Source organism: Salmo trutta, chromosome 4 (assembly GCF_901001165.1).
Source record: "Salmo trutta chromosome 4, fSalTru1.1, whole genome shotgun sequence".
Lineage (NCBI taxonomy): Eukaryota > Metazoa > Chordata > Actinopteri > Salmoniformes > Salmonidae > Salmo > Salmo trutta.
The window spans coordinates 67,193,441-67,221,426 of record NC_042960.1 but is presented as its reverse complement, the minus strand read 5'-3'; the positions used below and the strand labels follow the sequence as shown (position 1 = coordinate 67,221,426).

Below are 27,986 nucleotides of genomic sequence, written 5' to 3'. Positions count from 1 at the left end.
TAGAGAGAGACAGCTTAGAGAGAGACAGCTTAGAAAGCGTTCTACCACGAGCCGGATTAGCAAAACAGACAAAAAAAAGTTGGTCACACAAACGGACACACCTGGTCCGCTCAATGTAGATCAGCTCGTACCGGACACACGGGGACACGCAACCTCCGCTGCTCCTCAGAAGAGAAAGGAGGATCTGAAAAGCTGTAGGACAGTCATGACCACAGATTGCAAATCTCCCAACGGGAGACGCCACGGGTCCTCTACTAACCGAGGTCGTTTGGGACAACAGGGAGCCACATGAATGAACAACAAGCCCTCCAGCCACACCCTCTCCAGCGTGGGATGAATCAGGTCCACAGGGGAAACGTGTAAAGGAGGTTCCAAGGTCACTGGTGTGTGAGAGCATCCATTCCCAACGGAGCAGTCAGGTCCCTTATCGAGAAAAACAGCCGACAATGAGCCTTTTCTCACGATGGGTAAAGATCTACGTTTCCCCTGTCTAGGAGTCCCCGAGAACAGAGGCCCCCCCTGGATAGCAGATCCACACCCGTGTTGAGGTGCCCGGGAAGATGCGTCGCCCTCAGAGCAAGGGAAAGTGCGCACCGCTCCACAGCAGTAGGGAGCGAGCCAAGGGCAAGAGGGGGCGAGACAAACCCCCACTGTCAGTCCTCACCAGCACTGTCCCACTGTCAGTCCTCACCAGCACTGCCAGTCCTCACCAGCACTGTCAGTCCTCACCACCACTGTCCCACTGCCAGTTCTCACCAGCACTGTCCCACTGTCAGTCCTCACCAGCACTGTCCCACTGTCAGTCCTCACCAGCACTGCCAGTCCTCACCAGCACTGCCAGTCCTCACCAGCACTGTCAGTCCTCACCACCACTGTCCCACTGCCAGTCCTCACCACCACTGTCAGTCCTCACCAGCACTGTCCCACTGCCAGTCCTCACCACCACTGCCAGTCCTCACCACCACTGCCAGTCCTCACCACCACTGTCAGTCCTCACCAGCACTGTCCCGCTGTCAGTCCTCACCACCACTGTCAGTCCTCACCACCACTGTCAGTCCTCACCACCACTGTTAGTCCTCACCAGCACTGTCCCACTGCCAGTCCTCATAATAATAATAATATGATAATAACCTGTATCAATAATAATAACATAATAACCTGTATCAATAATGATACCATGATAATAACCTGTATCAATAATAATAACATAATAACCTGTATCAATAATGATAATATTATAATAACCTGTATCAATAAAAATACCATGATAATAACCTGTATCAATAAAAATATTATAATAACCTGTATCAATAATAATACCATGATAATAACCTGTATCAATAATAATACCATGATAATAACCTGTATCAATAATACCATGATAATAACCTGTATCAATAATAATAATATTATAATAACCTGTATCAATAATAATACCATGATAATAACCTGTATCAATAAAAATACCATGATAATAACCTGTATCAATAAAAATACCATGATAATAACCTGTATCAATAAAAATATTATAATAACCTGTATCAATAATAATACCATGATAATAACCTGTATCAATAATAATAATATTATAATAACCTGTATCAATAAAAATATGATAATAACCTGTATCAATAATAATAATATTATAATAACCTGTATCAATAAAAATATTATAATAACCTGTATCAATAATAATACCATGATAATAACCTGTATCAATAATAACATGGTAATAACCTGTATCAATAATAATATTATAATAACCTGTATCAATAATAATAATATTATAATAACCTGTATCAATAATAATACCATGATAATAACCTGTATCAATAATAATACCATGATAATAACCTGTATCAATAATAACATGGCAATAACCTGTATCAATAATACCATGATAATAACCTGTATCAATAATAATACCATGATAATAACCTGTATCAATAATAATACCATGATAATAACCTGTATCAATAATAATAATATTATAATAACCTGTATCAATAATAATAACACGATAATAACCTGTATCAATAATAATACCATGATAATAACCTGTATCAATAATAATACCATGATAATAACCTGTATCAATAATAATAATATTATAATAACCTGTAGCAATAATAATACCATGATAATAACCTGTATCAATAATAACATGGCAATAACCTGTATCAATAATAATAACATGGTAATAACCTGTATCAATAATAATAACATTATAATAACCTGTATCAATAATAATAATATTATAATAACCTGTATCAATAATAATACCATGATAATAACCTGTATCAATAATAATAATATTATAATAATCTGTAGCAATAATAATACCATGATAATAACCTGTATCAATAAGCACCTCATAGGGACCAGTGAGCAACAGGGAGGAATCGGCAATGAATCCCAGTATTAAGCCACTTCTGGGGAGGGATGTGGACAGAGACTGCCTGATTCTGTATATCCCGCCTGAAGCCTGGCCCTTAATAGGCAAAGGAGCTCCAGCAATGTAGTACCCCTATGGGCCGTAGCCATACATTTACATTTTAGTCATTTAGCAGACGCTCTTATCCAGAGCGACTTACAGTAGTGAATGCATACATTTCATACAATTTCATACATTTTTTTTTTTTTTTTTCTGTGCTGGCCCCCCGTGGGAACCAGGGGGGCGAACCCACAACCCTGGCGTTGCAAACACCATGCTCTAACAACTGAGCTACAGGGAAGGCTAAACACGGAGGCTCTGTTTTCACCTGAACCGTATGCTGGCCGACGTCAGCCATGCGGCTTCTCAGTCCGGCTACGCTAGTAGCCAGCTACCTCAAATCAAATCACATTTTATTGGTCACATACACATGGTTAGCAGATGTTAATGCGAGTGTAGTGAAATGCTTGTGCTTCTAGTTCCGACCGTGCAGTAATATCTAACAAGTAATCTAACAACTTCACAACAACTACCTTATATACACAAGTGTAAAGGAATGAATAAGAATATGTACATATAAATATATAAATGAGTGATGGCGGTGCGGCATAGGCAAGATGCAGTAGATGGTATAGAGAACAGTATATACATATGAGATGAGTAATGTAGGGTATGTAAACATTATATAAAGTGGCATTGTTTAAAGTGACTAGTGATACATTTATTACATCCAATTTTTAATTATTAAAGTGGCTAGAGATTTGAGTCAGTATGTTGGCAGCAGCCTCTCTGTGTTAGTGATGGCTGTTTAACAGTCTGATGGCCTTGAAATAGAAGCTGTTTTTCAGTCTCTCGGTCCCAGCTTTGATGCACCTGTACTGACCTCACCTTCTGGATGTTAGCGGGGTGAACAGGCAGTGGCTCGGGTGGTTGTTGTCCTTGATGATCTTTTTGGCCTTCCTGTGACATCGGAAGGGATGTCAGGTATCCACACGGGTTAGCACTAACCAAGCCTGCTGCCAGCACATAGCTAGCCCGAAGAAAACCCGTGTTGCGTCTTCCTTCGGTCTGGAGAATCTCTCTGACCACAGCACGGTCCGTTTAGAATAACCAAGTGACTGAATGCTACGTATACTAAACGAGAGAGCTACACAAACAATTCCACCATGGGAGGCCAGGAATCACCAGTGGCAGTACGCTAGCTAGTTCGCCTTGACGAGTCAGCTAACCTGGCTAGCATACTATGCAACGCTGTTTAGCCCAGCCTGATCCCCGGCCACATAAGACCGGATCGTCGACCAAGTCCGGGAAGAGAGGTAAACGGTGCTTGACCAAGTCCGGGAAGAGAGGTAAACGGTGCTTGACCAAGTCCGGGAAGAGAGGTAAACGGTGCTTGACCAAGGCATGCACAGGTCACCCTCAGTCTTCAGGTCTTCCCCTTAGCCGGCGACAGAGCGCACAGCTAACCGGGGTGAGTTAGGGCAGCTTTCGCATGCCTCAACCCGGACAGACAAGACATTTGATCTGAACAACGCCCCTCAATTCATCCCCAGGTCCCATAACCCAGCCGAGATACGGGCACCCGTGAGAGGAAACCATAAGAATTCCACACGTTTGCCAAGGAAACCTGTACGTACCATGGACTGGACTAGGGAAATGGAATAGTACCAGCCACGGGCAAGCCACTGTTCCTGACACCGTCCCCAAACACAAGCTGACCCGAGCGCCGAGACATACCCGACAACAAAGCGTCAGTATCTTTTAATTTATTTGGGCATGGTCATGAACCCAAACCAGGCTTGTTAGCCTTCGTAATAACTAACAAACTCAGCAGGAAAGTCACAAAACCAGTTAAAAAGTTTTAACAACACAACGTCCAGAAGCATGAACACACTCTCCTTACGTGGGACAGCTTCCGGTGAGGCACGGTGTTCATTGGCCTTGTCAGGCGTGGTACTAATGTTCTTCAGTAGAAGGCTCACCCCATAGCTGTGTTGAACCGAGTTGAACCACTGAAACGGAATAGTGGGTGAGAATTGATCAAATGGCACGTGAAGGGATTGCTCAGATTAATTCAAGTCGTTCTTTTTTTACAGAGCAAACACATCTGTATTGGCATCTGCCTCCATGCATATCAATCACATAGAAATATTGTTCTGAAGATTGACTCACAGAAGAGAGAGATAATTGAGGACTCAGCATAATACCATTGACATAGAAGTCTTGCCTTTTCCATTCACACACACACACACACACACACACACACACACACACACACACACACACACACACACACACACACACACACACACTAGTAGTGATGTTCTGTGTACTTGTGTACCTGTGTGGTGCAGAAGATGGAACACATCAGGACAGATCAATGACAGGGGTGACCTGAACATTTCCTTTCTGAGATTAATTCAAGTCACACACATTCGCTCTCTGTTTCTCTCTCTCCCCCCTCTCTCTCTCCCCCCTCTCTCTTTCTCTCCCCCCCCCCTGTCTCCCCCCCCCTCTGTCTCTCCCCCCCTCTCATAAAAATACCATAATAAGTGTTTTTCTGCAGCATCAGCACTGAAGCTATCTTTTTGTGTTTGTTAGCATGTTCATCATCCTCAAACTAACATAAATGCTGCCCACTGAATATCAATGTTAATAATCCCCTACTTGAGGCTGAGAGAGAGAGACACAGAGAGAGAGAGAGAGAGAGAGAGAGACACAGAGAGAGAGAGAGAGAGAGAGAGAGAGAGAGAGAGAGAGAGAGACAGAGAGAGACAGAGAGAGAGAGAGAGACAGAGAGACAAGAGAGAGAGAGAGAGAGAGAGAGAGAGAGAGAGAGAGAGAGAGAGAGAGAGAGACAGAGAGAGAGAGGAGAGAGAGAGAGACAACAGAGAGAGAGTGAGACAGAGAGAGACAGAGAGAGAGAGAGAGAGAGAGAGAGAGAGAGAGAGAGAGAGGGAGAGAGGACAAGCTGGAGGAGAATGTTTTTTTGTTTTAATCCCTTTTTTGTCAGTCGCTGACTCGTCACTAAGCCATCTGGAACACTGCAGGAGATCACACTGATACTCAGATGTATATCTCTCTCCCTACACCACTCAGTTATCTCTCCCTCTCCCTACACCACTCAGTTATCTCTCCCTCTCCCTACACCACTCAGTTATCTCTCCCTCTCCCTACACCACTCAGTTATCTCTCCCTCTCCCTACACCACTCAGTTATCTCTCCCTCTCCCTACACCACTAAGTTATCTCTCCCTCTCCCTACACCACTCAGTTATCTCTCCCTCTCCCTACACCACTCAGTTATCTCTCCCTCTCCCTACACCACTCAGTTATCTCTCCCTCTCCCTACACCACTCAGTTATCTCTCCCTCTCCCTACACCACTCAGTTCTCTCTCCCTCTCCCTACACCACTCAGTTATCTCTCCCTCTCCCTACACCACTCAGTTATCTCTCCCTAGACCACTCAGTTCTCTCCATCTCTTACTTTCTCCCTCTCTCTCTACACCACTGTTCTCTCTCCACTCTCTCCTCATACCTCTCCGTTCTCTATCTCTCGGTCTACACCACTCCATTCTCTCTCTCCTCTATCTCTCCCCACACCACTGTTCTCTCTCCTTTCTATTACTTTCTCCCTCTCTCTCCCTACACCACTCCGTTCCCTCTCCTCCCTCTCTACACTACTCTGTTCTCTCTCTCCTCTGTCTCTCTAAACCACTCCCTTCTCTCCATACACCTCTCTCTCTCTACAAGTTAAATCCGTTCAGTGAGAACTGAAGGACTTTAGTTATCCTATGCTAATAGAGCACGTGTCACGATTGTCTTCGTCTTCCGACGATAGTGCGAAATCGTCATCAGAAAATGTGGACCAATATGCAGCAGGTACGTGAATGCTCATCTTGACTTTTATTTACTATAAGAATGAACATACAAAATACGAAGACGAACAAATAACAGTCTGGCAAAGCATAGGGCTTTACACAGAACAATCACCCACCAAAACACAAACACAAACACACCCTCATATATGAGACTCTCAATCAAAGGCAGATAGAAAACACCTGCCTTCAACTGAGAGTCCCAACACCAATTCACCAGACATAGAAACAGACATACTAGACTCCACATAGAAATACCTAAACATAAACCAACACCCGGAATTACTAAAACAAACACCCTTAAACCAAACACACCACCCTGAACCACATAAAACAAATACCCTCTGTCACGCCCTGACCAAACTACAAACAATTAACCTTATATACTGGCCAGGACGTGACAGTACCCCCCCCCTTAAAGGTGCTACCCCAGAAGCACCTTAAAAACAAAAACAAAACAAAAAATACCCCCAAACAATACCTAAAAGAAAAATTCCCCCTTACTAAAGGGAGGGAAGGGAGGGTGGCTGCCGTCAACGACGGCACTGTGCTACACCCCCCCTCCCCAACCCACCTATATTGGAGGCGGCTCAGGTTCTGGCCGTTCCAGGCAGTCTGGCAGTTCGGGGCAGTCTGGTGGCTCGGGGCAGTCTGGGCAGTCTGTCGGCTCGGGGCGGTCTGGGCAGTCTGTCGGCTCGGGGCGGTCTGGGCAGTCTGTCGGCTCGGGGCGGTCTGGGCAGTCTGTCGGCTCGGGGCGGTCTGGGCAGTCTGTCGGCTCGGGGCGGTCTGGGCAGTCTGTCGGCTCGGGGCGGTCTGGGCAGTCTGTCAGCTCGGGGCGGTCTGGGCAGTCTGTCAGCTCGGGGCGGTCAGGGCAGTCTGGCCGCTCCGGCAGGTCAGGGCAGTCTGGCCACTCCGGCAGGTCAGGGCAGTCTGGCCACTCCGGCAGGTCAGGGCAGTCTGGCCACTCCGGCAGGTCAGGGCAGTCTGGCCACTCCGGCAGGTCAGGGCAGTCTGGCCACTCCGGCAGGTCAGGGCAGTCTGGCCACTCCGGCAGGTCAGGGCAGTCTGGCCACTCCGGCAGGTCAGGGCAGTCTGGCCACTCCGGCAGGTCAGGGCAGTCTGGCCACTCCGGCAGTTCAGCGCAGTCTGGCCACTCCGGCAGTTCAGCGCAGTCTGGCCACTCCGGCAGTTCAGCGCAGTCTGGCCACTCCGGCAGTTCAGCGCAGTCTGGCCACTCCGGCAGTTCAGCGCAGTCTGGCCACTCCGGCAGTTCAGCGCAGTCTGGCCACTCCGGCAGTTCAGCGCAGTCTGGCCACTCCGGCAGTTCAGCGCAGTCTGGCCACTCCGGCAGTTCAGCGCAGTCTGGCCACTCCGCAGTTCAGCGCAGTCTGGCCACTCCGGCGACTGTTGACTGACGGGCAGCTCCGACGACTGTTGACTGACGGGCAGCTCCGACGACTGTTGACTGACGGGCAGCTCCGACGACTGTTGACTGACGGGCAGCTCCGACGACTGTTGACTGACGGGCAGCTCCGACGACTGTTGACTGACGGGCAGCTCCGACGACTGTTGACTGACGGGCAGCTCCGACGACTGTTGACTGACGGGCAGCTCCGACGACTGTTGACTGACGGGCAGCTCCGACGACTGTTGACTGACGGGCAGCTCCGACGACTGTTGACTGACGGGCAGCTCCGACGACTGTTGACTGACGGGCAGCTCCGACGACTGTTGACTGACGGGCAGCTCCGACGACTGTTGACTGGCGGGCAGCTCCGACGACTGTTGACTGGCGGGCAGCTCCGACGACTGTTGACTGGCGGGCAGCTCCGACGACTGTTGACTGGCGGGCAGCTCCGACGACTGTTGACTGGCGAGGCTGGGTTTACGCACTTGCCGTTTAGTGCGGGGAGCGGGAACAGGACGAGTCGGACTGGGTGGACGCACTTCCGGGTCCGCACGAGAGACAGGAGCTGGAAACCCAGGGCTATGGAGGCGCACAGCCGGTCTAGATCTTACCTCCTGCACAACCCGCCTTGGCTCGATGGAACTAGTAGCCCTGCACGAGCGGAGTGCTCGTACAGGGCAGACTGGGCTGTGCAGGGGCTTGATGGTAGCCGTGCGTAGAGCGGGAGTTGGGTAGCCTGGTCCTCGGAGGCGTACCGGCGACCAGATGCGCTGCGCAGGCATCCTCCTACCAGGCTGGATGCCCGCTCTAGCACGGCACCTGCGAGGGGCTGGAATAACTCGCACCGGACTGTGCGTGCGTATGGGTGAGATATTGCGCTTCTCAGCGAAACATGGCGCTCCCCACCTCATACGCTCCTCCATATAACCACGGGTAGCTGGCTTCCGGCTCTTCCTTCGCCTAGCCAAACTACGCGTGTGCCCCCCCAAAAAAATTTCTTGGGGGTGCCTCTCGTGCTTCTCCCTCAGCGCGTCTCTGGCCTCGTACCACCGCCTCTCTGCCTTGGCTGCTTCTATTTCCCACTGCGGGCGGCGATACTCCCCAGCCTGATGCCAAGGTCCGGCCCCGTCCAGAACTTCCTCCCAAGTCCACTTCTCCCGCCAGTCCAACTCGAACTCCGTCTGCTCCTTCCTCTGCTGCTTGGTCCTTTGGTGGTGGGTGATTCTGTCACGATTGTCGTTGGTGAATGAGGACCAAAATGCAGCAGGTACGTGTATACTCATTTTTAGATTTATTACCTTTCAAACGGACACTCCAAAACAACAAAACACGCAAACGAACGAACAACTAAACAGTCTGGCAAAGCATAGGGCTTTACACAGAACAATCACCCACCAAAACACAAACACAAACACACCCTCATATATGAGACTCTCAATCAAAGGCAGATAGAAAACACCTGCCTTCAACTGAGAGTCCCAACACCAATTCACCAGACATAGAAACAGACATACTAGACTCCACATAGAAATACCTAAACATAAACCAACACCCGGAATTACTAAAACAAACACCCTTAAACCAAACACACCACCCTGAACCACATAAAACAAATACCCTCTGTCACGCCCTGACCAAACTACAAACAATTAACCTTATATACTGGCCAGGACGTGACAGCACGTGCCTGCCCACACATGGAGCACATCATTTCATCCCTCTCATCCATACACCTCTATCTCTCATCTCTCTTCCAGACTCCTAACAAGTTAAATCCCTCCAGTGAGAACTGAAGGACTTTAGTTATCCTATGCTAATACATGGAGCACATCATTTCATCTCTCTCATCCAGAAATAGTACACTGGGCAGGCACAGAAAACAACAACTACATTTAGCAAATCAGCATCCCTCTTGATCCCTCTCATCCCAAAATCCTTCTGATAAAAAGGGAAATGACCGTGATAAAGATGTAATAACCAATGCTTATAAATGTGCTTATGAATGGGTTAAGTTTCGGTTACGAATGGGTTATGAATGGGTTATGTATGGATTATGGGCGCAGTGGTCTAAGACACTGCATCGCAGTGCTAGTTTTGCCACTAGAGATTCTGGGTTCGAGTCCAGGCTCTGCCGCAGCCTGCCGCGACTGGGAGACCCACGGGGCGGCGCACAATTGGCCCAGCATCGTCCGGGTTAGGGGAGGGTTTGGCCGGCAGGGATGTCCTTGTCCCATCGCGCACTAGCGACTCCTGTGGCGTGACGGACCCAATGCACGCTGACGAGGTCGCCAGGTGTACGGTGTTTCCTCCGACACATTGGTGCAGCTGGCTTCCGGGTTAAGTGGACATTGTGTCAAGAAGCAGTGCAGCTTGGTTGGGTTGTGTTTCGGAGGACGCACGGCTCTCGACCTTCGCCTCTCCCGAGTCCGTATGAGAGTTGCAGCGATGAGACAAGACTAACTACCAATTGGGGAGAAAAAAGGGGAAAAAAAATAAATAAAAATGTATGGGTTATGAATAGATTATGAATGGGTTATGAATGGGTTATGTATGGATTATGAATGGGTTATGAATGGGTTATTTATGGATTATGAATGCGTTAAATATGGATTATGTATGGGTTATGAATGGGTTATGAATGGATTATGTATGATTATGAATGGGTCATGTATGGGTCATGAATGGGTCATGAATGGGTCATGAATTTGAAATGTATGGGTTATGGATGGGTCATGTATGGATTATGAATGGGTAATGAATTTGATATGAATGGGTTATGAATGGGTTATGAATGGATTATGAATGGGTTATGTATGATTATGAATGGGTTATGAATGGGTTATGAATGGGTTATGTATGATTATGAATGGGTCATGTATGGGTCATGAATGGGTCATGAATGGGTTATGAATTTGAAATGTATGGGTTATGGATGGGTTATGTATGGATTATGAATGGGTAATGAATTTGATATGAATGGGTTATGGATGGGTTATGTATGGATTATGAATGGGTAATGAATTTGATATGAATGGGTTATGAATGGGTTATGGATGGGTTATGTATGGATTATGAATGGGTAATGAATTTGAAATGTATGGGTTATGTATGGGTTATGGATGGGTTATGTAGGGATTATGTATGGGTTATGAATGGGTAATGAATTTGATATGAATGGGTTATGAATTGTTTCTGAAGTCCGTATGCACTTAACCTTCAAAAAAAGGTTCCCAAACATATTGATGAGGGTGAGTTTAGCTCGTTATTCTTAGGTTCAGCTTTAGCCATATCCTATATTCATCTAGCCTTATGATAATCCCACAGTTTAATCTGCATAGTGTTGGTAATGACACTGTGACACGTCACCTTACTACAGGTCAGTGACATCACCTTACTACAGGTCAGTGACATCACCTTACTCCAGGTCAGTGACGTCACCTTACTACAGGTCAGTGACGTCACCTTACTACAGGTCAGTGACGTCACCTTACTACAGGTCAGTGACGTCACCTTACTACAGGTCAGTGACGTCACCTTACTACAGGTCAGTGACTTCACCTTACTACAGGTCAGTGACATCACCTTACTACAGGTCAGTGACATCACCTTACTACAGGTCAGTGACATCACCTTACTACAGGTCAGTGACATCACCTTACTACAGGTCAGTGACATCACCTTACTACAGGTCAGTGACATCACCTTACTACAGGTCAGGTCAGTAATTGAGATCTCAGCTGATGCACATTCACCACGTGAATCAGAGTCAAATAAGACTCAAATAAAAGATTGATTCAGAATGAAATATTATACAACTGAAATAAAATGTAATTCTAAATGAAATACTGTATGACTCAAATAAAAGTTTGATTCAGAATCAAATAAGACTGACTCCTCATACTGTACTCCTTGATAAACAGAATTAAATGTTGGTGTTAGTTTATGATGGACAGAAAAAATAACAAGCAAAGCTATTTTCATGCAAATTTTCATGCATATGTTGTTGCAACTTAACTGGAAATAACTGGAAACACATTTAATATGACATATGGCCATCGCATACGGTTGTATGCAGGGTGGTTAATCATTCCTAAGTGAACACGTCCTGCCTCTTGTTCATTACCGTACATAACGAAGAAAAAAAATGTTTCAAAAGCGATCTGCAACAGAAAAAACGAAAGATTGAGCTTTTCTCAAGTCCAGGAAGTCCCTCCCAGTTTCAATCCGCTTTTTTCTTCCATTTGGTGCTTAATGAACAGGACCCTGGTTCTCCATCACAGTAACCATCATGCCCACGTGTATTTGTACTTAATGCAAAATTAGTGTTTCTTATTGGATAAGTACAGGTAATGCCTCCCTGTTTCGGTCAGTTTTCTTACATTTGGTGCCCAATGAACATGCCCACCTGTATTTGTACTGTATGCGGTCCAGCTCCTGGTAGCTGATTCCCAGGTTGATGCCGATGGACCTCCAGTCCTGTCCGATCTGCAGGGAGATGGCCAGCAGGTTAGCCTCAGTCAGGTACCCGCTCTCTGGGTCTCCCAGGTTCAATGGAGGGTACTGGGGCTGCTCCCAGTCCATACCATTACTACCACCCTCTGAGTTTAGGCCCTGAGGGGAAGGGAGAGAGGGTGGTGAAGACAGGAAGTAGAGAAAGAGGCTCATACCATTATTACCCTATCAGAGTTCATCGCCTGAGTGGGTGGGAAAGTGTAAAATTAACCGTCTGGCTAAATCTTTCTTGTCCATTCAAAAATATAGATATTTGCCTAGAAGGCCAGCATCCCGGAGTCGCCTCTTCACTGTTGACTTTGAGACTGGTGTTTTGAGGGTACTATTTAATGAAGCTGCCAGTTGAGGACTTGTGAGGCATCTGTTTCTCAAACTAGACACTAATGTACTTGTTCTCTTGCTCCGTTGTGCACCGGGGCCTCCCACTCCTCTTTCTATTCCGGTTAGAGCCAGTTTGCGCTGTTCTGTGAAGGGAGTAGTACACAGCATTGTACGAGATCTTCAGTTTCTTGGCAATTTCTTGCATGGAATAGCCTTCATTTCTCAGAACAAGAATAGACTGATGAGTTTCAGAATAAAGGTATTTGTTTCTAGCCATTTTGAGCCTGTAATCGAACCCACAAATGCTGATGCTCCAGATACTCAACTAGTCTAAAGGCCAGTTTTATTGCTTCTTTAATCAGAACGAAAGATTTCAGCTGTGCTAACATAATTGCAAAAGGGTTTTCTAATGATCAATTAGCCTTTTAAAATGATAAACTTGGATTAGCTAACACAATGTGCCATTGGAACACAGGAGTGATGGTTGCTGATAATGGGCCTCTGTAGCCTATGTAGATATTTCATAAAAAATCAGCCATTTCCAACTACAATAGTAATTTACAACATTAATGTCTACACTGTATTTCTGATCAATTTGATGTTATTTTAAATGGACGTATTTTTTTTAAACAAGGACATTTCTAAGTGACCCCAAACTTTTGAACGGTAGTGCAGATGTGGGGAGATCGCACACACAAAATACAGATTTGGTTAAAATAAAGTGAACCTGTTCTTTAGGTAAAAGACAAATACAGAGCCTATTCAGTACAAATAAATCTTCCATATTTAAGTGTACAGATTAACTGCATACTCAACTGTGCGAACGTGGCAAAAGTAGTATTAATGTAAAGGTCTGTAATAGTAGTAATGCCCTTTCTCTTCCAGAATAGGAAAGTACTTTCAGTTAGTGAAGGGGGTTATGGCAAATAGGAGTATAGACAGAGTTCTCCAGGAGACAGAATGTTGTCCTTATTTGATACCAAATGTATTATTTTTATGTAATAACTGTAGGGGATTTAGTTGATGAAAAGAGAAGTGCTGAAAGAGAGGTGTTGTGTATATCTTGTTCAATAGCGAGCCATGATGTCACGTCCTGACCAGCAGATGGAGCTGTTGTAGTAGTTTTGGGGTCAGGACGTGGCAGTCTTGTATGTGTGTGATTGTTCTGTGTTGGTCTTGTGACTCCTGATCAGGAACAGCTGGGGATCGTTGTTCCTGATTGGGAGTCATATATGTAGGAGTATGTTTGTCACTTGGTTTTGTGGGTAGTTGTTTTTTGCACTGCGTTGATGAGCCTGCAAAACTGTTTAGTGTTGTGGGTATCATTTATTGTTTTGGCAAGTGGATGCTTTACTCTTTTTTTGTTAATTAAAATATGAGTATCCACAACTCCGCTGCATTTTGGTCTTCCCTGCAACACAACGAAGGATTTTGTGACACATGAAGGCATGGAGGGATCTACCACGCCAGGGTATGCATCCAGCCAATAAACCAGTGCTCTAGCATTTGCAGCCCAATAATAATGCTGAAAATTTGGCAGGCTTGATCATGTGTTTTTTTGGGGGGGGAGAAACGGCGTACTTTGTATCCCCACACAAAAAGGCAAGATGTTAAAATCCGCAGATTCTGAAAGAGATAAAGGAATTTGGTGACTGTAGCCATTTTAATAACACAGCCTATCATAGAGGCAAAACTCTCCAGATCTCAGTGTTATGCTTTAACATCTCTATCATGTCGAGATACTGTAGTTTCAATTATAAATCAATTCAGCATCCTTGGGGATGACAACACTTAAATATTTAATTTTGTCTCGTGATTTCAAAAAGGTATATTTTAAATAAAAAAGTCTGTGTTTAAGTCGCCTTTAAGAGGCATGAATTCACTTTTATCCCAGTTTAAGGTGTACCCAGAGTGCTCCAAATGATTTGATGAGCTCCAACAGCGGTGGGAGTGACTCTTCGGGGCGTGAAAGGAACAAAATGACGCCATCCGCATATAGAGTGACAATGCAGTGATCAACCTTTCACATGTTTAGCGGAGCAATGAAAACATGGCTCCTAATACTAATAGCTAGGTAGGGCTTCCATAGCAATGCTGAATAGCAACGGACTCAACAGGCACCCCTGGCGGCAGGAACGTTGAAGTGAGAGCTGAAGCTGTCGGGAACGCATATACACTGAACAAAAATATAAAACGCAACACGTAAAGTGCTGGTCCCATGTTTCATGAGCTGAAATAAAAGATCCCAGAAATATTCCATACGCACAACAATCTTATTTCTCTCAAATGTTGTGAACAAATGTGTTTACATCCCTGTTAGTGAGCATTTCTCCTTTGTCAAGATAATCCATCCACCTGACAGGTGTGGCATATCAAGAACCTGATTAAACAGCCTGCTCATTACACAGGTGCACCTTGTGCAGGGGACAATAAAAGACCACTAAAATGTGCAGTTGTGTCACACAACACAATGCCACAGAGGTCTCAAGTTTTGAGGGAGCGTGCAATTGGCATGCTGACTGCAGGAATGTCCACCAGAGCTGTTGCCAGAGAATTGAATGTACATTTCTCTACCATAAACCGCATCCAACGTTGTTTTAGAGAATTTGGCAGTGTGTCCAACAGGCCTCACAACCGCAGACCACGTGTAACCATGCCAGCCCAGGACCTCCACATCTGGCTTCTTCACCTGCGGGATCATCTGAGATCAGCCACCAGGGCAGCTGACGAAACAGAGGAGTATTTCTGTCTGGTGAAAAAGGTATTTTGATTGGCTGGGCCTGGCTCCCAAATCGGTGGGCCACCCATGGCTACGCCCCTGCCCAATCCAACTTGGTAAAATCGTTGAAATTGTTGCATATATATATATATATATATATATATATATATATGTTTATTTATTTATTATTTTAAATTTTTTTGCTCAGTACAGTATTTCAACCCAAGAGACAAAACTAATTTACTACTGTCAGAATGTAGTTCCATTCCACTTGGTCAAAAGTGCAACAATGGAAACGTTTGAATCTTTGTCATGTTTGGAACACATGATGTCCATCAGTCAGTCGCCTGACGATTGGAAAATGAGAATCTGCCTGACGATTGGAAAATGAGAATCTGCCTGGGATAAAACCAGTTTTGTCAGGATGAATTATAGTCGAAATGCATTTATTTAGTCTGTTTGCGAGTATTTTAGTAAACACCTTGGAGGGCAATAGGATGATGGATCCGTTTCATCTTTCTTTAATATACGGTGATAAAGACTGCGAGTTTCAATAGAATGTTTCAACATCCTCAACATAAGAGGAAATATGCCTTGTAAAACTATATTTTACAGAAAATATTGATTAATGTACATTGTCCTAGAGAAAGAGAGACGAGGATTCAAACAAACACAGACAAAACGACATGTGTACTGCGATTGACTTCTGATGATTTATGTTGATTAAGTTGATTTGTGCTTGAGCCAACACCCGCAGAGTCAAAATATCAACAGCCGTCTTCATCCCCATGAAAATCAGGGACATTACCTTTAACAGTCTATTGAATATCAGGGACATTACCTTTAAAAGTCTATTGAATATCAGGGACATTACCTTTAACAGTCTTTTGAATATCAGGGACATTACCTTTAACAGTCTATTGAATATCAGGGACATTACCTTTAAAAGTCTATTGCTTAGCACAGATGTGTTGGTTTGAATCCCAGCCAGAGTGAAGTGGAGGATGAGAGAAATGATAAGAAGATCCAATATTTACAAAGGATAGTGGTACTGGGTAGTGGGTACTCAAACATCTGACATGTCAAATCAAATGACATTTTATCGGTCAAATACACATGGTTAGCAGATGTTAATGCGAGTGTAACGAAATGCTTGTCCTGATGCTTTGGAAAATAAAGACTTTACAAGCAGTTTGTGTGATCCCATATCTGTTAGTGCTGAATAGCCAACTCCTATGGTCATTGTCATGCCAGGCCAAACATAGAAGTTGGCTATACAGATGTAGGATCTTAATTTGATCACACTGTTGCAGGATAACTTTTCTGCAATTCAGGACATTTTAAATGTGTAGTGTATTTGAGGTTTAAAAAGGCTTCTGAAGATTTGTAATTTCTACTTTTAAATTTCCGACTTGATTTTCCTTATCAATCCCTATCAATCCCTACAATAATGTTCATTAATTATAATCTATAGAAAAATTTGTGGTCATACACACATCCTTAAAAACATAGGTGCTGGGCTTATAAAGAATACTACATAGTCAATAACGTGGTGAACTGGGAGTTTAAAGAGTGTGTGGGCCTTTTTGTTCTTCATTAACTATAATCCACTTAATAATTCACATTTCCTGTTGCTGCGGGATTATTTTCCTTCTGTAGGAAACTGGCTCAAATTATGAGCCTACATCTGTACAGCACAAACAGATCTGGGAACAGGCTAGAGAAGGGTGTCTCTGACTGAGCATGCTCTGTTCTCTTACAGGAAGTCAGAGTGGTAAGGTGGCCAGCCATTGGTTGTTGTTCTCACTTACAGGAAGTCTGAGTGGTAAAGTGGCCAGCCATTGGCTGTCATGTCCTTTCCTTTTCCTGGCCACTTCCTGTGGTATGTCACTGGGAACCTCCCCTCGATAGAAAGACACCTGGAGAGGAGAGAGAACTTCAGATAGAATATTCTTTCACTTTTATTTTATTTTATTTATTTAACTCTTATTTAACTAGTTAAGTCAGAACAAATTCTTATTTACAATGACGGCCTACCGAGGAACAGTGGGTTAACTGCCTTGTTCAGGGGCAGAACGTCGGGGATTCGATCCAGCAACCTTTTGGTTACTGGCCCAACACTCTAACCACTAGGCTACCTGCTGCCCCAAATAATGAAACATATGTTTTTTATCCTCTTAAGGATCGGACACTTTTTTTCAATTTTCGCCTAAAATGACCCAAATCTAACTGCCTGTAGCTCAGGACCTGAAGCGAGGATATGCAAATTCTTGGTACCATTTGAAAGGAAACACTTTGAAGTTTGTGGAAATGTGAAATTAATGTAGGAGAATATAACACATTAGATCTGGTAAAAGATAATACAAACAAAAATAAAATTTTCAATTTTTTTGTTTTTATTCCATCTTTGCCAGCAGCATACCAATACTATATTGTATTTACTTCGCCACCATGGCCTATTTATTGCCTTTACCTCCCTTATTTCACCTCATTTGCTCACATTGTATATAGACTTATTTTTCTACTGTATTATTGACTGTATGTTTGTTTTGTTTTATCTTGGCCAGGTCGCAGTTGCAAATGAGAACTTGTTCTCAACTAGCCTACCTGGTTAAATAAAGATGAAATAAATAAATAAATAAATATAGTTTCGTTATTGTTATGTACATTTCTTGTGTTACTTTTTGATTGATTCGATTTTTATTTTTTACTTTAGTTTATTTAATAAATATTTGTTCAATTCTATTTCTTGAGCGGCATTGTTGGCTAAGGGCTTGTAAGTACGCATTTCACGGTAAGGTCTACACCCGTGTTTATATTCGGCGCATGTGACAAATAAAGTTTGATTTGAAGGGGCTTGAATTTGAGCTCTACCCATAGATTTCTCAGAACACTGAACCAATCACGGCGCAACTAGAGAACATTACCAACCCCTACGCTCTGTATTTTCCACTGGCTTCCCCAACACCACCACAGAAAGCACTGAGCTAGGCTGAAACACCTGCATTTTGGAGCTGCCATACTCAAGAAAACAAAACAGGTACCATGTTTGTATGCGGCTTTGTTAATTCAAATGTTTTTTTTTTTTTGTTGTTTTTTTTTACATTGTTTGCAAACTAATATGTGGCACGTATTAACGCCCAAATAACATTTTTTATTAGCTAAACTGATGGGGCTGAAAACAGGTTGGGTCCCCGAATGACAGGTCGCCACTGAATCAGGTAGGCTTTTAAAAAATATATATTTTTCCCAACGGATTAGAGACATTTTTTCCCCTTTCATGCTGAGTGGTTATCAAAAGTGAGAGCTGGAAAGATTTTTCCAATAAGCTACGTTGAGGAACCATTGTCAATCTCAACGGATTTATTAGCCTATATTTATTAGCCCACATTTATTAGCCTATATTTATTAGCCTACATTTATTAGCCTATATTTATAGGCCTACATTTATTAGCCTATATTTATAGGCCTACATTTATAGGCCTACATTTATTAGCCTACATGTATAATGTAGTAGACCTACATTTATTAGCCCACATTTATAGGCCTACATTTATTAGCCTACATGTATAATGTAGTAGGCTACATTTATTAGCCTACATGTATAATGTAGTAGTCCTACATTTATTTGCCCACATTTATAGGCCTACATTTATTAGTCTACATGTATAATGTAGTAGGCCTACATTTATTAGCCTACATGTATAATGTAGTAGACCTACATTTATTAGCCTACATGTATAATGTAGTAGCCCTACATTTATTAGCCTACATGTATAATGTAGTAGGCCTACATTTATTAGCCCACATTTATAGGCCTACATTTATTAGCCCACATTTATAGGACTACATTTATTAGCCTACATGTATAATGTAGTAGGCTACATTTATTAGCCTATATTTATAATGTATGTAGGCCTACATTTATTAGCCTACATGTATAATGTAGTAGGCCTACATTTATTAGCCTATATTTATAATGTATGTAGGCCTACATTTATTAGCCTACATTTATAATGTAGTAGGCCTACATTTATTAGCCTACATTTATAATGTAGTAGGCCTACATTTATTAGCCTACATTTATAATGTAGTAGGCCTACATTTAGTCCACTCAGACAGGCCTCCGCAATGGATTAGTCAACCTCACCAATAGAACTAACAACCAGGCTTGATGGGTGGAAGAAAAAGTAGGAATTGACTGAAAATACCAATGAAAAGGTGTTATTTCTACCAATGAAAAGGTGTTATTTCTACCAATGAAAAGGTGTTATTTCTACCAATGAAAAGGTGTTATTTCTACCAATGAAAACGTGTTATTTCTACCTGCAAATGTGTGCTTGGGTATTGTTTTCTTTGGCAACTGTGGTACGAGCGGGATAAACGCCTCCGTTCTCTACAATAAACGCTTCCGTTCTCTAATGAACTGCGTCCTCCATTATTTCCAAGGTAATGTACAAAACGTTGGTGTTTATCCCTTACCTAATAAAGCACTTTATGAATAATGTATCATAGTTATAAAATGTCGGTATCTACTGTACACCCTCTCTCTGTCAGGGGTCACTAGTCTCTCACCTGACCCCTGATTGACCCCTCCTGCTTCTGTGTAGGACAAACGTACACCTCTTTGAGATTCTTCAACCGAGAGTAGAACACAAACGACAGTCTCCCTTCCGCACAGTCTGGTCTATCTGAAAGAGAGATGATGTAGTAGTATTTCACCAGGAAGATGTCCTTCAAATTGTATTTAAAATGTATAATTTCACAAATGTACCTGCGCTGACGTCTAGGCCCCTCTCGAAGCCAGCGAAGAACTGCTCTCCCTCCAACAGGTCGCAGAGGTCTGAGGGTTGTGGGCCATCGTACTGCTCTGACAGAGACTGTACTCTGTTGTCCACCTGTTACACATTGTGATACGGCACATCAGATATTTACTGTACACATTATGACATCAACATACATTATGACATCAACATACATTATGACATCAACACACATTATGACATCAACACACGGTGGATATTCTAACATTCCTGCACTTCTAAAACTTGCAGTGGAAAGTCTGATGTACTACGCATTTGATACAGCCACTGACTGTCCTTGGTCTCAGGAAGTGATGCTGCTGTAACACTGACTGTCCTTGGTCTCAGGAAGTGATGCTGCTGTAACACTGACTGTCCTTGGTCTCAGGAAGTGATGCTGCTGTAACACTGACTGTCCTTGGTCTCAGGAAGTGATGCTGCTGTAACACTGACTGTCCTTGGTCTCAGGAAGTGATGCTGCTGTAACACTGACTGTCCTTGGTCTCTTATCTTATATACACAGACCCACCTTGTTGGCACTGTAGCAGAACCTGTTTGGGGTCGGTTCTACAGTCGTGGCCAAAAGTTTTCAGAATGACACAAATATTAATTTCCACAAAGTTTGCTGCCTCAGTCTCTTTATATATTGTTGTCAGATGTTACTATGGAATGCTGAAGTATAATTACAAGCATTTCATAAGTGTCAAAGGCTTTTATTGACAATTACATGAAGTTGATGCAAAGAGTCAATACTTGCAGTGTTGACCCTTCTTTTTCAAGACCTCTGCAATCCGCCCTGGCATGCTGTCAATTAACTTCTGGGCCACATCCTGAGTGATGGCAGCCCATCCTTGCATAATCAATGCTGGAGTTTGTCAGAATTTGTGGGGTTTTGTTTGTTCACCCGCCTCTTGAGGATTGACCACAAGTTCTCAATGGGATTAAGGTCTGGGGAGTTTCCTGGCCATGGACCCAACATATCGATGTTTTGTTCCCCGAGCCACTTAGTTATCACTTTTGCCTTATGGCAAGGTGCTCCATCATGCTGGAAAAGGCATTGTTCGTCACCAAACTGTTTCTGGATGGTTGGGAGAAGTTGCTCTCGGAGGATGTGTTGGTACCATTCTTTATTCATGGCTGCGTTCTTAGGCAAAATTGTGTGAGCCCACTCCCTTGGCTGAGAAGCAACCCCACACATGAATGGTCTCAGGATGCTTTACTGTTGGCATGACACAAGACTGATGGTAGCGCTCACCATGTCTTCTCCGGACAAGCTTTTTTCAGGATGCCCCAAACAATTGAAAGGGGATTCATCAGAGAAAATTACTTTACCCCAGTCCTCAGCAGTCCAATCCCTGTACCTTTTGCAGAATATCAGTCTGTCCCTGATGTTTTTCTTAGAGAGAAGTGGCTTCTTTGCTGCCCTTCTTGACACCAGGCCATCCTCCAAAAGTCTTCGCCTCACTGTGCGTGCAGATGCACTCACACCTGCCTGCTGCCATTCCTGAGCAAGCTCTGTACTGGTGGTGCCATGATCCCGCAGCTGAATCAACTTTAGGAGACGGTCCTGGCTCTTGCTGGACTTTCTTGGGCACCCTGAAGCCTTCTTCACAACAATTGAACCACTATTCTTGAAGTTCCTGATGATCCGATAAATGGTTGATTTAGGTGCAATCTTACTGGCAGCAATATCCTTGCCTGTGAAGCCCTTTTATTGCAAAGCAATGATGACTGCACATGTTTCCTTGCAGGTAACCATGGTTGACAGAGGAAGAACAATGATTCCAAGCACCACCCTCCTTTTGAAGCTTCCAGTCTGTTATTCGAACTCAATCAGCATGACAGAGTGATCTCCAGCCTTGTCCTCGTCAACACTCACACCTGTGTTAACGAGAGAATCACTGGCATGATGTCAGCTGGTCCTTATGTGGCAGGGCTGAAATGCAGTGGAAATGTTTTTTGGGGATTCAGTTCATTTGCAAGGCAAAGAGGGACTTTGCAATTAATTGCAATTCATCTGATCACTCTTCATAACATTCTGGAGTATATGCAAATTGCCATCATACAAACTGAGGAACCAGACTTTGTTAAAATTAATATTTGTGTCATTCTCAAAACTTTTGGCCACGACTGTATTCTCCAACGCTAACTCTTACCACACAGATCATCAATTTCAGATTGAAGATCAATAAATAGATGGACGGCTTGATTGATTGGACCCACCTTGTCAGCAGGCAGGCACTGTAGCAGAACCTGTTTGGGGTCTGTTCTCCTCTGTAGCACAAGGAACTGAACCTGGAACTGCTTCAGTCTCTGGTAGACCCTACGGACCACACCGCTAACACAGCGCTGGGTAGTGTACCACAGCCAGTACCTGGGATAATATACACAAACTATTTAGACAGTGCTGGGTAGTGTAACACAGCCAGTACCTAGGATAATATACACAAACTATTTAGACAGTGCTGGGTAGTGTACCACAGCCAGTACCTAGGATAATATACACAAACTATTTAGACAGTGAGATGTAGATTAACAATATTAACTTAACAACGTCAGCCTCAAGGACCAATGACAGAAGACAATACTCTAACACTATGCCCAGACCGGACGTGCGCCTGCGCAAATGTATTTTGTCCCCCCCAGACCAGACGTGATCAGGACACGCAGGTTGAAATATCAAAACAAACTCTGAACCAATTATATTCATTTGGGGACAGGTCAAAAAGCATTTAACATTTATGGCAATTTAGCTAGTTAGCTTGCTGTTGCTAGATAATTTGTCCTACTTAGCTAGCTTGCTGTTGCTAGCTAATGTGTCCTATTTAGCTAGCTTGCTGTTGCTAGCTAATGTGTCCTATTTAGCTAGCTTGCTGTTGCTAGCTAATTTGTCCTACTTAGCTAGCTTGCTGTTGCTAGCTAATGTGTCCTATTTAGCTAGCTTGCTGTTGCTAGCTAATGTGTCCTATTTAGCTAGCTTGCTGTTGCTAGCTAATGTGTCCTATTTAGCTAGCTTGCTGTTGCTAGCTAATGTGTCCTATTTAGCTAGCTTGCTGTTGCTAGCTAATTTGTCCTACTTAGCTAGCTTGCTGTTGCTAGCTAATGTGTCCTATTTAGCTAGCTTGCTGTTGCTAGCTAATGTGTCCTATTTAGCTAGCTTGCTGTTGCTAGCTAATTTGTCCTGGGATATAAACGTTGAGTTGTTATTTTACGTGAAATGCACAAGGTCCTCTACTCCGACAATTAATCCACACATAAAACGGTCAACCGAATCGTTTCTAGTCATCTCTCCTCCTTCCAGGCTTTTTCTTCTTTAGACTTTATATTGCGATTGGCATCTAACTTTAATAGTATTAGCACGACTGACCAAGTTACCAAGTTCGTCTTTCAATCACCCACGTGGGTATAACCAATGAGGAGATGGCACGTGGGTACCCGCTTCTATAAACCAATGAGGATGTGGGAGAGGCAGGACTTGCACCACGTTCAGTGCCACAAATAGAACTGACTTCTATTTTAGCGCTTGGCAACGCAGACGCTCGTTGGCGCGCGTGAGCAGTGTGGGTGTAATGACTGAGCGACGCGAGCACAAGTGACGCGAGCAGTGTGGCCGGCGTGTTAGAAGAATGTTCACGTGATTGTTCAAGAAAGATTTTTGGGCTGCACCTCGTCTCATGTGAGTTAAAGCGCTGTCTACATCCCTCTTAAGTCCTAACTAGCCATTCCTACTGGCCATGTTCTGTTATAATCTCCACCCGGTACAGCCAGAAGAGAACTGGTTCCTCTCTAGGTTTCTTCCTAGGTTCCAGCCTTTCTAGGGAGTTTTTCCTAGCCACCGTGCTTCTACATCTGCATTGCTTGCTGTTTGGGGTTTTAGGCTGGGTTTCTGTACAGCACTTTGTTACATCAGCTGATGTAAGAAGGGCTTTATAAATACATACATTTGATTGATTGATTGATTGAATACTGTAAAGCTGTGTGTTCATGTAGTCTGGAATAACAGGACATTCCTACAGTAAAGTTGTGTGTTCATGTAGTCTGGAATAACAGGACATTCCTACAGTAAAGCTGTGTGTTCATGTAGTCTGGAATAACAGGACATTCCTACAGTAAAGCTGTGTGTTCATGTAGTCTGGAATAACAGGACATTCCTACAGTAAAGCTGTGTGTTCATGTGGTCTGGAATAACAGGACATTCCTACAGTAAAGCTGTGTGTTCATGTAGTCTGGAATAACAGGACATTCCTACAGTAAAGCTGTGTGTTCATGTAGTCTGGAATAACAGGACATTCCTACAGTAAAGCTGTGTGTTCATGTGGTCTGGAATAACAGGACATTCCTACAGTAAAGCTGTGTGTTCATGTGGTCTGGAATAACAGGACATTCCTACAGTAAAGCTGTGTGTTCATGTGGTCTGGAATAACAGGACATTCCTACAGTAAAGCTGTGTGTTCATGTAGTCTGGAATAACAGGAACTCACCAGGAGAAGTGAGTGATGTAGAAGATAGCGTACAGCTGGGTGACGTAGAGGGACACCTGTGAGGTTATGTCTGTCCAGGTGTGGGCACTGGGGTCTCCATGAAGCAGGTGGAGACAGGACAGGTCTACTGTATGACCTGGGACATCAACAACATGGTTAAATGAATGCAGGTAGAGCTGGGGTCTCCATGGAGACAGGACAGGTCTACTGTATGACCTGGTACATCAACAACATGATTAAATGAATGCAGGTAGAGCTGGGGTCTCCATGGAGACAGGACAGGTCTACTGTATGACCTGGTACATCAACAACATGATTAAATGAATGCAGGTAGAGCTGGGGTCTCCATGGAGACAGGACAGGTCTACTGTATGACCTGGGACATCAACAACATGGTTAAATGAATGCAGGTAGAGCTGGGGTCTCCATGGAGACAGGACAGGTCTACTGTATGACCTGGGACATCAACAACATGGTTAAATGAATGCAGGTAGAGCTGGGGTCTCCATGGAGACAGGACAAGTCTACTTGAAGTCATTTCTGAAACGGCTAGAAGGACTGAAAGCCAAGTGGAATAACCATTCTGCTAACACCTATCCAATCATGTCAGATCTGAAGTGGAGAGGAAAGAAATGAAATCGTTGAACAGTTTTCAAACAGGACACCAGTAGCCTACCAGCGAGTCCAGTCGGCAGAGGGACCTGCACCTTGATTGGCTGGAGGAATTGGATGCTGGGGTCTTGAGAGAGACAGAGGAGGGGACTGACTCTGGCCTGAGGGTCTCCACACAACGTCTGGACCTCAGTGACAGACACCTGTAACACCTGTAGACAGAGAAGAGTGAGCAGGGATTGGATCTACATACCCACTGCTGAAAAGATCAGCAGGAAAGCACAGTAAACAGGTACAAAATACAGCAGATACTAGCTAGTACGATGCTCTCTGGAAGAACCAGTGTCTGGTGAATACGTCTGGACTGTACCTGTAGAGTGATGGTGAATACTGGACGGTACCTGTAGAGTGATGGTGAATACTGGACGGTACCTGTAGAGTGATGGTGAATACTGGACTGTACCTGTAGAGTGATGGTGAATACTGGACTGTACCTGTAGAGTGATGGTGAATACTGGACTGTACCTGTAGAGTGATGGTGAATACTGGACTGTACCTGTAGAGTGATGGTGAATACTGGACTGTACCTGTAGAGTGATGGTGAATACTGGACTGTACCTGTAGAGTGATGGTGAATACTGGACTGTACCTGTAGAGTGATGGTGAATACTGGACTGTACCTGTAGAGTGATGGTGAATACTGGACTGTACCTGTAGAGTGATGGTGAATACCAGACTGTACCTGTAGAGTGATGGTGAATACTGGACGGTACCTGTAGAGTGATGGTGAATACTGGACTGTACCTGTAGAGTGATGGTGAATACTGGACTGTACCTGTAGAGTGATGGTGAATACTGGACGGTACCTGTAGAGTGATGGTGAATACTGGACTGTACCTGTAGAGTGATGGTGAATACTGGACTGTACCTGTAGAGTGATGGTGAATACTGGACTGTACCTGTAGAGTGATGGTGAATACTGGACGGTACCTGTAGAGTGATGGTGAATACTGGACTGTACCTGTAGAGTGATGGTGAATACTGGACTGTACCTGTAGAGTGATGGTGAATACCAGACTGTACCTGTAGAGTGATGGTGAATACTGGACGGTACCTGTAGAGTGATGGTGAATACTGGACTGTACCTGTAGAGTGATGGTGAATACTGGACTGTACCTGTAGAGTGTCTGGTGAATACTGGACTGTACCTGTAGAGTGTCTGGTGAATACTGGACTGTACCTGTAGAGTGATGGTGAATACTGGACTGTACCTGTAGAGTGATGGTGAATACTGGACTGTACCTGTAGAGTGATGGTGAATACTGGACGGTACCTGTAGAGTGATGGTGAATACTGGACTGTACCTGTAGAGTGATGGTGAATACTAGACTGTACCTGTAGAGTGATGGTGAATACTGGACTGTACCTGTAGAGTGATGGTGAATACTGGACTGTACCTGTAGAGTGATGGTGAATACTGGACTGTACCTGTAGAGTGATGGTGAATACTGGACTGTACCTGTAGAGTGATGGTGAATACTGGACTGTACCTGTAGAGTGATGGTGAATACTGGACTGTACCTGTAGAGTGATGGTGAATACTGGACTGTACCTGTAGAGTGATGGTGAATACTGGACTGTACCTGTAGAGTGATGGTGAATACTGGACTGTACCTGTAGAGTGTCTGGTGAATACTGGACTGTGCCTGTAGAGTGATGGTGAATACTGGACTGTACCTGTAGAGTGATGGTGAATACTGGACTGTACCTGTAGAGTGTCTGGTGAATACTGGACTGTACCTGTAGAGTGATGGTGAATACTGGACTGTACCTGTAGAGTGATGGTGAATACTGGACTGAACCTGTAGAGTGATGGTGAATACTGGACTGAACCTGTAGAGTGATGGGGAATACTGGACTGTACCTGTAGAGTGATGGTGCGTGTCTGAACAGTGCAGTCCGGGGGGAAGGTCAGTTTGATGCCTGCGTCTGTACGTGACACCAACAGCGCCCCCTCTGGTGTCACAGAGCAGCTGTCCCTGACTGGACGACCCACTGCCACAAACCAGGAAAACTGTCTCACTGAGACGCAGGCCAGCTATGGAGACAGATTTGTTATTTAATTATTTTTACATTTAAATAGGAAAGTCAATTAAGAATGCATTCACAGACAGACAGACAGACAGACAGACAGACAGACAGACAGACAGACAGACAGACAGACAGACAGACAGACAGACAGACAGACAGACAGACAGATATGTGTCTGCTGTACAAATCAGAACCTCAATCTTACACTGTATGCACTTCTAGAGATCAGACAGGGTTTGTTTGGTATAAGCAATATAGCTAAACCCTCAACCCAGCACATCAGACAGCAACAATCAAATACAGATCTCTGTCTTCAAATCTCAGATCTCCAGAAGTGAACAGGAGGTAGGGTCTAAAGGGTCGATCCGGGACTGAGCCAAGGAGTTTGATCATAATTTCATGCACGCCATATTAAAAAGCAGTGTTGTGTTCTGTACACTACCCTGGCAGGTCGTCCTCCGGGGTGACTGCTGTGTCCTATACTGCCCCTTCTGGTCTCAGTGGGTAGTGTACTCCACTGCTGTCCATCAAACCTCCTCACAACCACCTCCCCTCTCCTGGACCGGTGGTACGGTACACACACCTCCACTGGCTGGAGAGGAGAGGAGAGGAGAGGGGAGGGGAGGGGAGGGAGAGGAGAGGAGAGGGGAGGGAGGAGGAGAGGGGAGGGGAGGAGGGGAGAGGAGAGGAAGAGGAGTGGAGGAGATGGGGGAGGGAGAGGGGAGAGG

At 44.3% G+C, this 27,986-nt stretch overlaps 1 protein-coding gene across 5 annotated transcripts in view; it reads right to left on the bottom strand.

Moving 5' to 3' along the window:
* LOC115192930 (p53-induced death domain-containing protein 1) overlaps positions 1–27,850 on the bottom strand; it is a gene marked incomplete at its 5' end in the record, with an annotated part of 33,214 nt that extends 5,364 nt beyond the window's left edge. For 2 of the 5 annotated variants that reach the window (XR_003878018.1, XM_029751886.1), the window contains 9 exon segments: positions 12,126–12,331; positions 17,084–17,191; positions 19,848–19,963; positions 20,047–20,170; positions 22,298–22,448; positions 24,556–24,691; positions 25,232–25,379; positions 27,092–27,265; positions 27,701–27,850. Coding sequence is in view for 3 of the 5 variants with exons in the window: in XM_029751886.1 (XP_029607746.1) it covers positions 12,126–12,331; positions 17,084–17,191; positions 19,848–19,963; positions 20,047–20,170; positions 22,298–22,448; positions 24,556–24,691; positions 25,232–25,379; positions 27,092–27,265; positions 27,701–27,850 (1,313 nt within the window). 5 annotated transcript variants of the gene reach the window in all.
* Positions 27,851–27,986: the final 136 nt, after the last annotated feature.